Genomic DNA, 18,402 nt, shown 5'->3' with positions numbered 1-18,402 from the left:
TCCAGGAAAGAAAACTGGAGTGGTTTTTCATGCCCTCCTCCAGAGGATCTTCCCAACCCAGGGATCAAACCCATGTCTCTTTACATTACCTGTATTGGCAGGTGGGTTCTTTACCACTAGCACCACAAGGGAAGCCCATGAAATACTTGAGATTTTTTAAAAGTCAATTTCTTTAACTTTTTAATAAAATGAGTAACATCTGGATTTTTTCTCACATAACTTGGAAGAGGGATATTTTCATCTTAAATTTCAATTTTCCCATGCTTCTGGTATTTGCTGTTAGATCACAGGTATAAAATCTCATTAAGAGCAAGTTTCTATTTCAGGTTTATATCTATGAAATGAAGATAATTTGCATGTTGAGGTAATGCTGGAATTTCTGGGAGACTCGAGAATGAGGAAGATGTACCATACCAATCACAAGACCTTGGTAAATGGATTATAACCTGTGGCTCTCTAGAAACACTAACTGCAAATGATCATTTTGACATATAAACTCATGAAACTGAATTATTATGTACACCAGGGAACTGCTCCATTTGATCAAATGGAAATATCTGCTTTAATTTCAAATAGAGGTTGGGCATTAAAATTAAAAAGCAAGTATATGGCAGACAGATAATAAAAAGTTAATTTTCAAAAAGGCCATTGACCAGCTCTGCAGGTACTGAATTGCTTTTGCATTTCTAAAATAGCTTTTCTATGTTCTTTGTTTTTGGAAAGATAACCTAGCTTTTGAAATTACTTTCCTTATTCATCCTAGGATTAAAGGACCAAGAGTTCCACTGGATTAATTCCTTCTTCACTTCTAGCAACTGGTTTACAGGCCAGTTCATGCTTTATTTTCCAGTAAATATTGAAACTTAAAATTTAATTTAAAGTTAAATTAAAAGTTAACATTTTATAATCACTCAGGTATGTTCTCCCTTTCTTATCATAGGGTCTTTTGGGAACTGACCCTTAAGTGTAGGACATTGAAATATAACCTTTATTTTTCACCCATGAAAAAAAATTTAAATTAATTCTATCAGTGTCCGCTGGGAGTCTAATAAGTACCAACACTGTGTAAGACTCTGAGGCATCTTGATGAATAAAGTCTGAAGTCTAGAAAATTAGAAATATTGAGAAAAGAGTCTACAAAGAATATGTTAAAATCAGTTCCAGAATTTCCCAAACTTTCGCATATATGAATAATTCAATGACATACCTGAATTGGCAATAACTTCTATTCTGATCAAGAGTCAACTCTTGGTAGACTGTGGCAACAAGAGTGAAAGAACAAAAATAACAAATATAAAATACATATTTTGAGATAATCCCATTTTTTCAGATATTCTCTCTTTGCTTCTACTGTGAACCCATGGCAATGTTACTATTCTGTTGCAGAATGGTCAGTATTCAATGTTACCTCTCCTTTAACCTGTAGTCCAAAGAGAACATAACCATAACACTATGGTAACAAAAGTAAACAATAAAATATGCAGATATATTTTAAAAGTTGAAAGAGAAGAATGTGAATAATCCACAGATTAAACACTAAATAAATACTTGAGAGTAGGCTATGCTTGTTGATGGCATCACTGACTCGATGGACATGAGTTTGAGCAATCTCTGGGAGTTGGTGACAGACAAGGAAGCTGGCATGCTTCAGTCCATGGGGTTGCAAAGAGTCAGACACGACTGAGCAACTGAATGACTGACTCAGGCTATACTTGTAGGACTAGGCCCTTTTGGTATAATTTTATAAACACATAATTATTTTGTGTCAGAATTTCTTAGCGCATATCATTGCCAGACCTCTAGAGTAAGAAAAGAATGGTTTATATGAAATTTATTTTGGAAGCTGCTGCATATTTTGTTAGCCAATATAAAATACAAGGTAGTATTCACATGCCAAAGTGAATATATTTCACTTAGATTAGTTCATAATTTTTTTCCTATCTGTCAAATGATAATGAGCATGCTACACTGTAAGGACAATTATTTATAGCCTATATTGAATATGATCCAGGTTCTAAATGTTCTCCATATTTTTTGCTCATATATATTTTATTTGACCCTCTTAATGCCCTGAAACAGTAAGAAACTATAATAGTGAACTCATAAAATGTAAGAGCCTTTGAAAGATATTTCCCTAACTCTTCAACTAACTGGCTGGAAAGTCAATATGACGTCTCAAGATATTAACATTATAACTGATAACAGAAGGTAACACGTTGGGAGTTCAGAAATGCTTTAAGGAAAAATATGTACTTAATGAACACAGAAAATATCTGAGTGCAGAAAGAAGTGATTTGGTTTTTAGAATAATAATCTCTGAACATCTTCTAGTTATTGACAACTCATTAGTTGACAACTTCAAATTAATGATTAATTCACAAGCCCTGAGGGTGACTGATTCAAATGAGCTCTATAAAAAACATTATTAATGTGTACTAAAATGTATTTAAAATCAACTAAGAATATTTTCTCACTGCTTCAGTGATTAAAAATTATAAGCTTTCTTTTATTCCAAAATAAAGTATAAATGGAATGCCTTTTGCTGGGCATGGGTTTCTAATAAGCAGAAAAAACATATGGCATTTTCTCCTCTCCCCCAAGTCCCATACTTCTTCCTGCCCTCCTCCTTATCTTCCTGTCTTTCCTCTAGTACATGTGGTTTATTGAATATGGATGCAAATGACTCATTTTAGTTCCATAGATCTTGTTCAAAGATAATATAATGGCTCAGAAGGGCTTAATGGCATAATTTTCATGGCAGAGTTACAAAGTTAATAAATCAAACACAGGAAGTCAAACTATAAAATAGGTATTGAAAATTCTCATTCCAAACACTGTGCTTTCTCTAATGTTAGTCTCTAGTATATCACCACACTCCCAACCACCCCCCATACACTTCTAAGATGTAATGGAAAATTCAAACTATAGATTCTGGCTGAAATTTTAACCAGTCCTAATAAACCCAAAATCTATTCATCAGATTTTGAATGTATGTTTTTAAAAAAATCTTTATTTTTAATTGGAGGATAATCACTTTACAGTTTTGTGTTGGTTTCTGTCATACAAAAGTGTGAATCAGCCTTAAGTATATATATATATATATATATCCCCTCCCTCTTGAGCCTCTTTTCCACCCCACCATCAGACCCCTCTAGGTCATCACAAAGCACCAGGCTGAGCTCCCTGTGTTATACAGCAACTTCCACTAGCTATCTGTTCTATACCTGGTAATGTGTATATTTCAAAGCTACTCTCTCAATTCATCTCACTCTCTCCTTCTCCAGCTGCGTCTACAAGTCCATTCTCTACATCTGCATCTCTATTCGTGCCCTGCACACAGGTTCATCAGTACCATTTTCCTAGAATCCCTATATGTGCATTAATATATGATATTTGTTTTTTCTCTTTCTGACTTACTTTATTCTGTATGACAGGCTCTAGGTTTGCCTCTGTGTGTGTGTGTGTGTGTGTGTGTGTTAGTTGCTCAGTTGTGTCTGGCTCTTTGTAACCCCATGGACTGTAGCTCCCCAGGCTCCTCTGTCCATGGAATTCTCTAGGCAAGACTACTAGAATGGGTTGCCATTCTATTCTCCAGGGGACCTTCCCACCCCAGGGATTGCACCTGGGTCTCCTGGATTACAGGCAGATTCTTTACCAACTGAACCACCAGGGAAGCTCTATATATGTTCACTAATATGCTCATCAATATGTGATACTTGGTTTTCTCTTTTTCTGACTTACGTCATCCCATGTAACAAGCTCTAGGTTTGCCTACCTCAGTTCAACTAATCTTTTTTAAAAGCTGGATTTGATTTTAATTGACACTGATACTGGGAATCAGTAGTCCTGGATTCAAGTCTTGATGCTGCCGTGAACTTGAGTATTCCACTGTGCATTAACTCTTATGTTCTTATTGTTTCTTGATTTTAGATTTGTATGTTTCTATTAGCAAGTATTTATCTTTTGTACCACAAATACTGTGACCTTGCCTAGATTATAAACCATTACACTGCTAACAAAATCTCTACATTTAATTTGTAGGGAATACATGCTCCTGGAGAGTCTATAGTGAAGTGAAAGCCACTGTCGTGTCTGACTCTTTGAGACCCCAAGGACTATAGAGTCCATGAAATTCTCTAAGCCAGAATACTGGAGTGGGTAGCCTTTCCCTTCTCCAGGGGATCTTGCCAACCCAGGGATCAAATCAAGGTCTCCTGAATTGCAGGCAGATTCTTTACCAGCTGAGCCACAAGGGAAGCCCAAGAGTACTGGAATGGGTAGCCTATCCCTCCTTCAGTGGATCTTCCTGACCCAGGAATTGAACCAGAGTCTCCTGCATTGCAGGCAGATTCTTCACCAACTGAGCTATCAGGGGAGCCCTTGGAGAATCTATATTACTTGGTAATGAGAAAGAAATAGAAAATCAATAAAATCTCAAACTACTAAATAGTGAATTAATAGGGGAAGAGACAAAAATAAAAGTAATTTTCTCAAGCATTTGTGGTATAAAACAATTACTGAGTCAACCAGTAGTAGAGAGAACCAAAAAAAGAGAATAAATGAATTTTAAGATTGTGGAAAAAGCCAATCTGAGGTGAGAATGACAAGATGCTATGTTCAGAGGTTTCCTATATCTTCTTTATGGCTTATTTTCTCTTTTCTTATACTATCTTATATATATATGCATATATATATTTTACATACAGGTTTACTAAATTTGTGTTTCAAGAATATGAATTGACCTATTAACACATGAAGGTTGAGTGACCAGATTCTGTCATGTTAATGAGCCCTATTCTTGGGCAGGTTTGACTTTTATTACTAAAAAAAAAAAAAGTTTTAATTGAAATACAATTCATTGAAACACCTGGCTTAAGACTCAACATTCAGAAAACTAAGATCATGGCATCCGGCCCCATCACTTCAGGGCAAATAGATGGGGAAACAATGGAAACAGTGAGAGACTTTATTTTGGGGCTCCAAAATCACTGCAGATGGTGACTGCAGCCATGAAATTAAAAGACACTTGTTCCTTGGAAGAAAAGCTTTGACCAACCTAGACAGTATATTAAAAAGCAGAGACATTACTTTACCAGCAAAGGTCCATCTAGTGAAAGCTATGGTTTTTCCCATAGTCATGTGTGTATGTGCAAGTTGGACTATAAAGAAAGCTGAGCGCTGAAGAATTGATGCTTTTGAACTGTGTTGTTGGAGAAGACTCTTGAGAGTCTCTTGGACTGCAAGGAGATCCAACCAGTCCATCCGAAAGGAGATCAGTCCTGAGTTTTCATTGGAAGGACTGAAACTCCAATACTTTGGCCACTTGATGTGAAGAACTGACTCACTGGAAAAGACCCTGATGCTGGGAAAGATTGAAGGCAGGAGGGGATGACAGAGGATGAGATGGTTGGACGGCATCACTGACTCAATGGACATAAGTTTGAACAAGCTCCGGGAGTTGGTGATGGAGAGGGAAGCCCGGCATGCTGCAGTCCGTGTGGTCTCAAAAGAGTCGGACATGACTGAGTGACTGGACTGAACTGAACATTTCATTTAAAATATTGTGTTAGTTTCAGGTATACAGCAAAGTGACTCAAATATATGTATGTATATATTTCAGATTCTTTTCCATTATAGGTTATTATAATATTCTGAAGATAGTTCCCAGTGTTATACAGTAGGTTCTTGTTGTTTATTTTATATATAGTAGTGTGTATCTTTTAGTCCTAAACTCCTAGTCTATCCCCTCTTCACCTTTGGTAACCTTAAGTTTGCTTTCTATGTCTGTGAGTCTGTTTCTCTTTTGTAAATAAATTCATTAAATAGATTTCACAAATAAGTGATATCACATAACATTTGTCTTTCTCTGTCTGACTTACTTCATTTAGTACAATATTCTCCAGATTTATCCATGTTGCCATAAATGGCAATATTTCATTCTTTGATTTTTAAATTATTGTATCAAGATGACATTAAGATTTGATAAAAGACGCTTCAAATAAGTGAGCCTTTAAGCCTGTGCCATGATCCTGGGAGAAAGAGTATATAGAGAGAAACCAACTGAATTATTTCAGTTTGAATTCAGATCACAAAGGACTAAAATCATCAAGTGGGGATCTAATATCAAGTTTATGTGCCTTATAATTGATACAATGTCTTAAACAGAATTGCATATAAGGTGGGTGAAGGGGAACAGGGCAATTCATTGAAAGTATGAGACAGAGTAATCTATGTATGTTTTTTATGGTTCCTACTTAGGGAACTAGTGATTAAGACCTCTGAACAAGCTAAATACCATAGAAGTTGAATATATTCCACTGGACAGGTCAATGTTTTAATATTTAAAACACTATAAAATTTTGGCAAACTGGTGGATCTTTTTAAGAATCTATTTTACTTTTTTTTAGTTTTTCATGGTGTGTTCCCATAAGGATTAAAAAGGATTACATTTGCACTGCTAAAACAAGTAGCTAAAAACTCATCTTCGTCTAGCAAATTGTTAAATTCTGGCATAATATCCATCCTGAAACAAAGTTTCAGTAAAATGTTTTTCTTTTTACTGATTTCTACTGACTACCGCTGTTTCCTCTAAAATTATGTAGATGGAAACACTAATTTGAGCCTGAAAGCTTTTATAATTGATGGTTGCTCCTAAGCAACTATTCTATTTTTTGTTATGTATCAAAATCAGTCATTCCTGCTTCAAGAAAACTCTACCACTTTTGTTTAAATGATTACACTTACATTATCAGTATTGACTTAAACCTGAAATTGATCATACATTGATCACATATGCTTTGGGCCACCTGCCATCACCTGGTATGAGTCTGCTTATGACCCTGCTTATGAGTCTGCTAGAAGAAGGAAATTGCAGTGCACTCCAGTATCCTTGCCTGGGAAATCCTATGGACAGAGGACACTGGAAGGCTACAGTCTATAAGGTTGCAAGGAATCGGACAGAACTTAGTGATCGAGCACACACACATCTGCTAATTAGCTAGCGCACACACAATCAGTGGGTTAAAAGAACAGGTATGTACTCTCTTACCATGCCTGAGGCCAGAAGTCCAAAGCCATTTCTACTGGGCTAAAGTCAAGGCCAACCAGGAGGGCTGGTTCCTAGAGAGGCGCTGAGGGCAGAATCCATCTCCTTGCATTTAGCAGCTCCTAGAAGTTCTTTCCTTGCATTTTTTGGCTCGTGGCTCCTCCCTCCACCTTTAAAGCCCAGTCTTAGCATCTTCTGTTGTCTGGCTGCTTTGGTCACCTCAGCTTCTCCTCTGCCTCCTCCTTACAAAGACCTTTTCATTACACTGGTCGCACCTGAATAATCCAGGATAACTTCCCCTGCTTTAAGATCCTTAATTTAGAGTTGTAAGTCCATTTTGCTATATGGGACATGGACATGTTTCAAGGCCTTTTATTCACCCTACCACTGGGGCATAGGGTGGGGGCAGCATGAAGGTTGAAAAGCTCTTAGGTGATACTTTCAGGCAGTAATAGTTTTTATTTGTTGAATGTTCACTATGGGCCCATTCAAGCACCATCCTGGATTCTCTGTGAGCATTGAACCATTTAATATATAACAATGGATCTTTATCTCATGGCACCAAAAACCCTGGATGTTTAAAGTTAGAAAGTACTTTATAGTTTATGTTCTTACTCATCTCCACTACCCATTTGAGGAACAAAGTCTTGAAATTAAGAAATTAGTTGAAATTGTATTTATCAAGATGGAGAGATTAAGTGACTTATTCAAAGGTACACAGCAGGGGTGACAAAGCCATTGGGGGCATACTGTGTTCTTGTCACCTACTCCAGGCTAAGAACACTCAGCTTTCCTGCTTCTTAAGGGCACATCTCAGTTGATGGGCACACCCCCCAAATTCAGATGTTTAGTCCTAATCCCCTGTACATCAGAATGTAACCGTATTTGGAGACAGAGCCTTTTAAAATGTAATTAAGGTGAAACAAGGTCTTGAGGGTAGGGCTGAATCCAACATGACTGGTATGGTCGTGAGAAGGCAGAGACACACTAGAGACGCACAGTGAAAGGGTGGCCTTCTGTAAGCCAAGGAGACAGGCCAAACACCTTGATCTTAGACCTCAGACTTGTGAGAAAATAAAGCTCTATTTTTTAAGCCACTCAATCTGTGCTTTTTTGTATGGCGGCCTGAGCAAACTAATATAACCCAGATAGGCCACAGGCCTTAGAACCTTTGTAAGCTGGAGGCAGATAGTTCATGGCCCAGATTTGCTAGAAGAAGACATGGGTTTACTAGAAGAAGACATGGAGTTTATGAGTAATCTGCAGTATTTGTAAAAGACTAAGGGAAATGTTCAAAATATAGTCTGACTAAAATTCCAGTTTCATTGATTCGGGGTGGAATAACATCAAGTCAATATGGCAACATCAGCTACTTCACATTTATCAAAAGCTTTACTTGGCAATAAGCATTTTTGATTTAATTTAAAATAAGAAAATTATTCATTGTTTAATAAATTGATTTGTTTGGAAGTAAAAACTCAGGCTTTTTGATGGAGAGGAGGTTGAACGGAAATCACTGCTTGAGCTCCCAATTCCTTTTTTTAAGTCTTCCAAGACCCACGCTGCTTAATCCTCTTCAAATTGCTAGAGCTCTTTCAGGGGTGAGCTGAGCAAATTATATTGCTTTAGTCATTTGTCCCATCAGGGGTGTTGTGAGCCATTGTTTTCAAATCTAGGAGTATCACTGACATTTGCTGGATGCTATGTATCTGGTTATTTTCCTGAAAGTCAGAGAAATTTTAAGTGAAAATGATCCTCAGTGTTTCAGTCAGGGTTCTCTAGAGAAACCAAACCAATAAGAGATTAGATAGATATTAACAGATATATATTTTTAGGTATATATACATATATTTATTATGAAGGATTACCTCTGGAGCCAAGAAGTCCCACTATCTGCCAGCTGCCTGTAAGCTAGAGAGGCCTAGGAAAGCAGGTGGTAGTTCTAGCCCAACCCAAAGCCCTAAAAACCAAGGAGCCTTTGGTTTAAGCCAGTGGTAAAAGTCCCAGTCTGAGTTCCCAGGAGCACTGATTTCTTAGGGCAGGAGAAAATGGTGCCCCAGCTCAAGTACAGACAGGGAATTCATCCTTCCTCTGCCTTTTTGTCCTATTCAGGCCTTCAGTGGATTAGATTATATCCATCTGCATTGGTAAGGGCAATTTACTTGGTCTACCAATTGAAATGGTAGTCTATTTGGGAGACACCTTAATAGACACACTTAGAAATCTGAACATCCTTTAGTCTAGCTAACTTGACACATAAAATTAAGCATCACATCCAAATAACAAAGTATCAAAATACCTTAATTCAACAGGTGGATGGGCCTAGCTCATTAATCTAAATAAAATAAAAATTTTGTTAATGAAAATAAAGAAGCCACAGTACCCAGTGCAGATGTTAGGGTACCAAGTGCCTTCAGGAGAAGGTATCTGAAAGTTTGAAAAACAGTACTTTAAGCAGAAATGTATTTCATTCAAAAATAATAGCAAATGTATGAAGAGCACACACTTAATATTAAGACTGGAGGTTTATTAAATGCTTTATCATAAAATATTAAGCCCACACTATTACAATACACAGGCTTGATGTTCTAACAATTAACACTGTGCCTCAATCCAGGGAAGTTCATGATGCCAATACAAGGTGGGATTGTGGGGAATTACAAATACAGAGATATCTTCCTTTTTCTCTTCTACAGCTGCAATACTGATGTTCAGAAATGATTACACATTGAGAAAAGCTTGTAAAATTTCCTGAGTGTTCCATTAAACAATTCTTTAAAATTCGGTTACCCTAATGGAAACCATGAAAATTTCCTGGTGGAAAATCTATTGTAATATTTATTATCTTCAATAACTGAGAACCATAATCCTAAATATTTATTATACCATAAGAAAGTCTTTGGAATTATCATAAGGCTTTCTAGAACAAGATAAATTTCAAGGCAATGTACCAAGGACTAAATTTTATTCAACCACCAACTTAGTGATATGCAAAGATAAAAGAAATGTCAAGGTTAGCTGATTTTCTTCCAAATAACAGGAACTAAGAAATATTAGGGGAAAACAAGGATGTAGGAATGAGTGGATATTAGATGAGGAGAGAGATGTCTAGGGAAAGGTACTGAGACTAGTTAGCATTTACTAGTATATATTTTCATTCATTTAGTCAATATTTTCTTCATATATATAATTATTTCAAGAGAGCACTTCTAAACACTAAATTGGTTCATTCATTTTTCAAGTCAGTTGCAAAGAAATTTCAATCCAGAATATCTAAAGTTAAAGCTAAGAGCATTTTGATACTTACCCCTAAGAATATCTGGCATTCTCAGCCATAGCTCTTGAATACATGGTTTCTTAATAAAATATCACTAAAATAGAACTGATGTTGAAAAAATACAACCTACCTAAAGCTCAGGGCACTAGTCACAACCAACTTTACCAATTCATATCAGTTACTCACACAGAACTAAACAAGTTCAACCAATTCAATTATTTAGCTTGAACAGAAGCCAGATATTTTGCCTTTTGAAAATTTAACCAATCCTAAAGCAATTTTTCAGAAAATGACACCTAAGATTTGCATTGAATTTATACTTCCAGTTCACACTTTGGTACCCTGGCTTTTCTAAATTGGACACTTTTCTCTACGCGTGATCATCGAGATGAAAGAATATGATCATCGATGAAAGAACTTTAAAGTAAAAAAAAAAGAACTTTAATTTGGATGGAAGTATTTTGTATTCATATTAATAAAAGAGACCATGCTTTTGGAAAAAATAAAATCACACGTAGTATACAGAGTATTGCAATCATAAGTATCCAAACATATAACCATCTCCATTACACAGTTAAGCAGCCAGGTCTAATATACTACAAACCATTTGATTAAAAAGGTCGGTAACCAAAATTTTAACAAGGAAATACCAGTGAAAATAGGTTTAAAATATATATATCCTTGTAAAATAAGATATGTTTTCCACATTAAAACCTTGTTTCAGAAGTTCCCCGCTTCAAGTTGTTACTCAAAAACTCATCATGTTCAAAACTCAAATTATTGTGAGATCTTGAGATCATAAGAAGCTTCTCCTTATTAGTAAAGTCCTTCTTGATTGCAGCTTGGGGCACAAGCAGCCTCTCCATTGGGTCCTCTTTGTTCTCTAGTTTCATATATCCTTTGCTGTTGCTTCGATCCAACCGAGGCCAGCTTGGATGTTTTCGTTGTTCTGCCTGAACGGTTAATGTGGAGTGACCCCGCTCTAAGTCTAAGGATTTGGAGTGTGATGAGAGCAAATGCAAGGATGTGTTAGAACCAAACTGTCTTCTAGCAGCCCCAGGAGACAAAAGCTGTCCAGCTCCAGGTCCAAGGGCCACAGAGGACTTGTACTGACTTGACAATGACTCCCCAACGGAATTATTCCTTGGGAGCATCAGACTGACTGGCTCGAAGGGCTGACTGGGATTGGGCAAAGGGACCATAAGGGAGTCCATTGACAAATTCCTTGACCTACTTTTGAGGTTATCAGCATCCTCAGTGATATTATCTATACTGGGCTCATCAATCACACAATTATTAAGTTTGATCACCGGTAATGTAAAAGCGCTGATGGACGATGACACAATTGACTTGGTTTCACATTTCTTAGGGCCACTGGTTTTATCATCAGTTGTCTTGGAAGGAGGCGGATAGAGGCCACAAACAGAGGCAGGGCTGTCAGAGAGCAAAGGCGGCACGAGATGCCCAAAACTCTTGCTTTCATTCACCACAAGCTCATCCTCCTCAACAGAGCTGTCCATCCGAAAACTGCTCCTGAAACCTGAAAAAGAAGCAATGGTATTTGCTGCCAGTCTCGAAGCACAGGAGCTCCCATTCTGCTTTACTTCCGTTTCTCCCATTAAACCAGTGTAGATGCCATTCATGTGTTTTTGCTCCTTGATTCTCAGAGTGTGGATGTCGATGACTGTGGAATAGATGTCCCTCATGTGTATGATTTTGGTTTCTTTGTCACGGTTCTCGTGAAGAATGGCGTTAGCACAAATGAAAATGAAAATGCCAATCCCCATTGTGAAAGGGCCAAGCATTTTCATTTTATCAGAATGCAAATGTTGCTCAAAGAAGCGAACCACTACACCGCCTTGGTTCCGGATGACCTGAGTTTCGTTTGTTGACAAAGTCGTCTCAGTATCGATAAAATGTTCTTTTTGAGGCCAATATCCAAGGACTGCCATTGCAATTCCTACAATAGAGATAAGGACTCCTAAAATGAGGAAAAAACCAGATGGGGAATAAAGCCGGATTTTGCCTCGAACAACCACAACATCGGCCCGAGGTCGACGCCTGACTGGTTTCTTCTCCTGGGCAGCAGGCGATGGGCTAAGGTTGACATGATGCTGTGATCTGGCAGAGTCTTGCCTTTTCAAGGCGGCCAGGCCAGTTATCACTCCACCAGTTGCTATCATAGCTCAGTCTTTTATTCTGGAAAGAAGAGAAAAAGATGATAAATCTATGTTCTGAGGTACGCTCATCATTTCAGCAAGTGTTTCTATATTTTTGTTGTTGCTGTCTCATGTAACGCAATGGGGCAGAAGAATGTCTTTTTAATCAACATAATTTGGGTAGAAGTTTTGTTTATCGGCTAATATAAAATTCTAGAGATTTCCTTTTTTGGCTGAATTAGTGTTTCTATTATTAAGGAAATGTGAGCTCAAGGTCCATTTTCCTTAAGTAACTTTATCAGTTAAAATTATATTTTATTGCTTAAAATTATAAAACGGTTTCCTGGTCACAAGATATACATATTCTCTCTTTTTTTCTCTCTGTCTTACACACACACACACACACCATCCTTCATTATCTATTACTTTAAAGAAATGGAAACATCCAGAACACCTAATAGGCCCCAAACAAACCTTAGGTTTACAAATAGAATACATTCCATCAGCTCACAGTTCTAAGACTACTCTTGCAAAAGTCACCCATGAACTCTCAACTATCAAATTTAATTTCTCCTGCTCAATCCTCATCTTCCTGACTTCTCTGTTTCCATGATATTACCCGAGCCCTCCTTTCTTGAAACTCGCTCTTGTCCAGCTTTTTTTATGATACTATGTCTTCATGGCTCTTTCCTGACCTCACTGACTATTTCGATTTGGGCTTATTTTTCCTCACCTAAAAATAGACAAGCTTCCCCCAAGTGTCCTGTCCATGACCATCTTCTCTTTATGCTCTCCCTTGGCATTCATATTCCCTCCTACATCGTTCACTATTTCCTTAATGCTAATGAGTCCCAAGTCTGTATTTTGAACTGTAGCCTGAGTTTTAGTTTCACATTTCCAACTCCTCATTGGGGAACATATTTACACACAATCATGCTTCTCCAGCAAAGTTGAGCTCCCCCCTCCATCCCATACCACACAGGGGTGGACTCACCTTCTACCCTACCAATTGAAGTCTGACTTTTTCAATGGCCTCAGTTCTTGTGCTTGACTCTTCATAGTTATCTTTAAGTCCTCCTTTTCTTCTGCCTCTTGTCTTCTAATCAGGTTCTAAGTCCTAAAAATTTTCACTATAGAATGTCTCTGAATTCTGCTCCTTCATTCCAATCCTGTTCTTCCCTGCTTAGTGCTATTCTTATTAACACTTACTAATTAAAAGATGCTTACTCCTTGGAAGAAAAGTTATGACCAACCTAGACAGCATATTCAAAAGCAGAGACATTACTTTGCCGACTAAGGTCCGTCTAGTCAAGGCTATGGTTTTCCCACTGGTCATGTATGGATGTGAGAGTTGGACTGTGAAGAAGGCTGAGTGTCGAAGAATTGCTGCTTTTGAACTGTGGTGTTGGAGAAGACTCTTGAGAGTCCCTTGGACTGCAAGGAGATCCAACCAGTCCATTCTGAAGGAGATCAACCCTGGGATTTCTTTGGAAGGAATGATGCTAAAGCTGAAACTCCAGTACTTTGGCCATCTCATGCGAAGAGCTGACTCATTGGAAAAGACTTTGATGCTGGGAGGGATTGGGGGCAGGAGGAGAAGGGGACGACAGAGGATGAGATGGCTAGATGGCATCACTGACTCGATGGATGTGAGTCTGAGTGCTCCGGGAGTTGGTGATGTACAGGGAGGCCTGGTATGCTGCGATTCATGGGGTCGCAAAGAGTCAGACACGACTGAGTGACTGAACTGAACTGAACTGAACTGAGCGACTGAACTGAACTGAAATGAACTGAGACTATTATAATAACCTCCCAACTGGTCTTCCAAACTCCATTTCTCTTCCTCCACAATCAAGCTTAGATTAATTATCTAAAAATATGGTTCTGAAGTTGTTTAAAGAGTGGAGGAATAAGTAAAACATTTCTCACTACTCACCAAAGTTTTAATCTGGGTTTTCAGACCCATGGAATTTAGCTTCATCTCCAATTACTCTCTTTCAGTTATGTAAAACTAAAACCAAACCATACTGCCTATACTCCATACAATGTTTCTGAGACTTCATTAATAATGTTTCATCTGTCTGTCTAGATCCTTCTTTACCTCTTTCACATATTTCACATATTATCCTCTGGCTAATCTATAAAGCTAATATTCCATTTCTTTATAAAGCCTCCTCTGGCTAAGCAAATCCCACATGAGTTCATGCCTCAGAGCATTTTAGCAAATTTTCTATGGCACTCGCCATATTACAGTGTCTTAGTTCTTCCACTACTTGTGGTCAAATATCAAGTTTAACTCTCATTTTTGTTACCAGGAATATTTGATATAATACCTTACACATAGTTAGTGTCAAGAAATATTTGCTAAAATGCTCAGTATGGGAATAATACTTCTCCTGAGATTTCTGTATGACCACAGGATTACTGTACTAACTTTGCTAGTTTAAAATTTGAACAAATGCAATGCCAAAACAAAAAGCAACATTTTGTGAGTTGGTAAAATATTTGTTATTACGTATAATGAATAGTTCTCAAGCTGCCAAATCTGGCTAGTCGAAAGCAGAGAATATTTTAAGACCCGCAAGGTCTCTGGCAAATTTCTACAAGAGTTTCTTCACGGTATCAAATTCTGTCTTGTGAAATCAAGCTCTCCTTTTGGATTTCTATTTATGATTTCTGAATTGTGTTTAAATAACGTGGTGGTGGATGGTACCCACAGTTTTAGTTAGCTGAACAAGCTGGTGAATAAATCCAGCCTTCATTGGAATTATAGCTTGGATTAAAATAGTTGAATGTTGGAAGAACAAACCATGATCTAACCCACAGCTCTAGCCTACGAAGTTTATCAAAGTATGCACACTACCGTTGAGGACATGCACAAAAACTTGGGTAAAACAAAGCTGTGTCCATCTATGTTTCCTTGAACCAAATACCAGTTCAAGTGTTTGAAAAAAAATGCTTAGATTAGATAGCAGCCATCTAACTCAGTTATTTCCATTTAGGAGGATAAGGATTTAGTCTGAAATCTTTCTGAATAGAATGAAAACAAGGGCAAAAGGCTTGCATCTGGTATAAAAACAACCACAGTGAACTCCCACTCCATATACATTCCGAGTCCTCCCCAAATTGTTAAAACATTTTCTCCTTATGATGCAATTTTCTATTCCTAAAGTTGACAAAGAAAAAGGGGATGGAAGAGAAAAAAAATATTTTGAGAAATACAGATGAGGAGAGGAAGCTGGAAAAGAGCAGTGAGGGACTGGGTTCTTTTAGGAAGAAGCAAAGCTGGTTAGACAGGACAGAGAGAGAAAGCACAGGCTGAATAACAGCGTGACTGAGAGGAGGAAAGACACCTGGAGGGGTACAGAAATTAAGTCTAGAGTGAGGGGAAAATAAAAGCTCACACAGTTTCTTCAGCCAGACCACCCTGACCAGCCAGCCAGAGGCACCAAGACACCCAAGGGTTAGCAAGTTCAGGTTGGATGTCAGTGTACTCCCTCAATTCCATTCAAAACGATTCAACACTAAATGAGCTTCTTTCAGGATTCAGAGCCCCAAACTGACCCTAAAGGAAAAGCAAAAATGCACACACTCAGTCACTGCTTCAAAGAGCTTGAAAGCTAATGAAGGGGCTGTTATATCTACATAGAACAGAATGTGGTAACCCCTAGAATAAAAATTTCAATCAGGTAGGACTTTTACAGCAGGCTTCATACAGATGACAGCATTCTAACATTCATCAGAGTGATAACAGCAAGTGAAAGGCATTTCAGAGAAGGTCAAGAAAGAAAGAAAGACTGGGGAACATAGCCCTGGCTGGCCTTAGCACGCAGCACCAAGGGAGGGAATGAAAACAAGGGCAAAAGGCTTGCATCTGGTTTAAAAGCAACCACGGTGAATTCCCACTCCATATACATTTCGAGTTGTCCCCAACTTGTTAAAACATTTTCTCCTTATGATGCCATTTTCTATTCCTAAAGTTGATAGAGGAAAAGGGGGGCAGGGCGGGGCTGGCCTAGAGAGACAGAGGGCCAGGTCTTGAAAGGTAGCAATAGTCATTCCCAAATGCTTGAATGCTAGACTCATGCTTGTGGAGTTAGAGGAAGATGCAAAACACATTTGTTGTCATCTAGGGAAAATTAATCTCAACTTGTACATGAGGAGTTGATATTGGAAAAATCACAGTTCAGTTCAGTTCAGTTCATTTCCGTCAGTCGTGTCCGACTCTGCGACCCCATGGACTGCAACACGACAGGCCTCCCTGTCCATCACCAACTCCCGGAGTTTACTCAAACTCATGTCCATCAAGTCGGTGATGCCATCCAACCATCTCATCCTCTGTCGTCCCCTTCTCCTCCTGCCTTTCATCTTTCCCAGCACCAGGGTCTTTTCAAATGAGTCAACTCTTCACACCAGGTGGCCAAAGTATTGGAGTTTCAGCTTTAGCATCAGTCCTAACAATGAACACCCAGGACTGATTTCCTTTAGGATGGACTGGTTTGATTTCCTTGCAGTCCAAGGGACTCTCAAGAATCTTCTCCAGCATCACAGTTCAAAAGCACCAATTCTTCGGCGTTTAGCTTTCCTTATAGTCTAACTCTCACATCCATACATGGCTACTGGAAAAACCATAGAAACCTAGGGAAACCATAAAATCTAGAAGCGGTGAATACACAGGCCTCAGCAGTGTCAAACTGCACTGTCAACTTGATCCAAAGTATTCAGTATACACAAAATAGCCTAAGTCTACTTGTTTATTTATTCTGCATAGCCACATCTCCTCCATTCTACATTTTACCACTTTTTTTTTTTTTTGGCTGGAGGTGAAGGGATGAGAGAATAGGGATCCTGTAAACTACAGTCTTCTTACCATAACAAATCATAGCATCCTTCTAGGTTTTAATAATAATATTAATAATAGTTAACACACTGGTCACAGTCAGGAGCCATTCTAAGTGTTTCGGTATAAGAACATATTTATTATCACAGCACTTCTGGAAGTAGACACAATCATTATGATATCTATTTTACAGATGAGAAAACTAAGGCTCAGGGAGTCTAGGTAAGTTGCCTAAGGTTGCACAGCTCAGAGGTGGCTACAAAGCCTGTGCTCTTATAGAATTTGAGATGACATGGGCCTCCACATTTGCTTTCACTTGAGGTCTTCTTTACCTGCCCATTTTTCTTACTTTGGTTCCTGTTTCTATCAGAACACCAGACCCTAAAGAATGTTTTGTGCCTTTAGAACAGTGATTGCATGCTCAGTTGCTCAGTTGCGTCCTCTTTGCAATCCCATGGACAGCCCACCAGGCTCCTCTGTCCATGGAATTTTCCAGGCAAGAATACTGGAATGGGTTGCCATAGCCTTCTCCAGGGGATCTTCCCAATCCAGGGATGGAACTGCATCTCCTGCATTGGCAGGATTCTTTACCACTATGCCACCTAGGAAGCCTCCTTTAGAACGGTGACTATGAACCAGCTGACTTCCATTTCCATTTTTATTGGGAATAGATGAGAGTGAAGGTGTGTCCTTAGGTGAGCATTGACCTCTCACATCTGTCTAGATCCCTTTCAGCCTATGATGGAGTAGACTCAGAACAAACCAATCACCACCCCAACTCTCCTCCTTTCTCTACCATCCTGGAGAGAATAGGGCTGGGACTTTTCTCAAAGATCCAAGTGAAGAAGCTTTCTACACTGAAATTCACTTTGTTAACCTGGGCACAGAGTTTTTTTTATCCATCTCTCTGGATCCAAGGCTTCACCCAAACTTCTGAAACTTGAATTACACCCTGTGATATTCCACTAGAGACTTCCTCCTAGGTGGGCATTTTTAATTTATATAGATATTCATTCAAGTAACAAGTAAAAACTGGTATCTGGTACTATAGTAGATATAGGTCTCAAAATATGCATCCTGG

The 18,402-nt window shown here is 38.4% G+C and overlaps 1 protein-coding gene across 1 annotated transcript; it reads right to left on the bottom strand.

Moving 5' to 3' along the window:
- Nucleotides 1-11,029: 11,029 nt before the first annotated feature.
- TMEM200A (transmembrane protein 200A) lies at nucleotides 11,030-12,505 on the bottom strand. The gene has a single exon (XM_052646087.1). It carries the CDS (start codon nucleotides 12,503-12,505, stop codon nucleotides 11,030-11,032), a length of 1,476 nt encoding a protein of 491 aa, XP_052502047.1.
- Between the last annotated feature and the right edge of the window lie 5,897 nt (nucleotides 12,506-18,402).

Source organism: Budorcas taxicolor, chromosome 9 (assembly GCF_023091745.1).
Source record: "Budorcas taxicolor isolate Tak-1 chromosome 9, Takin1.1, whole genome shotgun sequence".
NCBI lineage: Eukaryota > Metazoa > Chordata > Mammalia > Artiodactyla > Bovidae > Budorcas > Budorcas taxicolor.
The sequence above is the reverse complement of the archived record's forward strand: the minus strand, read 5'-3'. Positions and strand labels throughout refer to the sequence as shown.

Coding starts and splice junctions, on each gene's coding strand:
- TMEM200A (XM_052646087.1), bottom strand. CDS start 12,505: ATGATAGCAACTGGTGGAGTGATAACTGGCCTGGCCGCCTTGAAAAGG.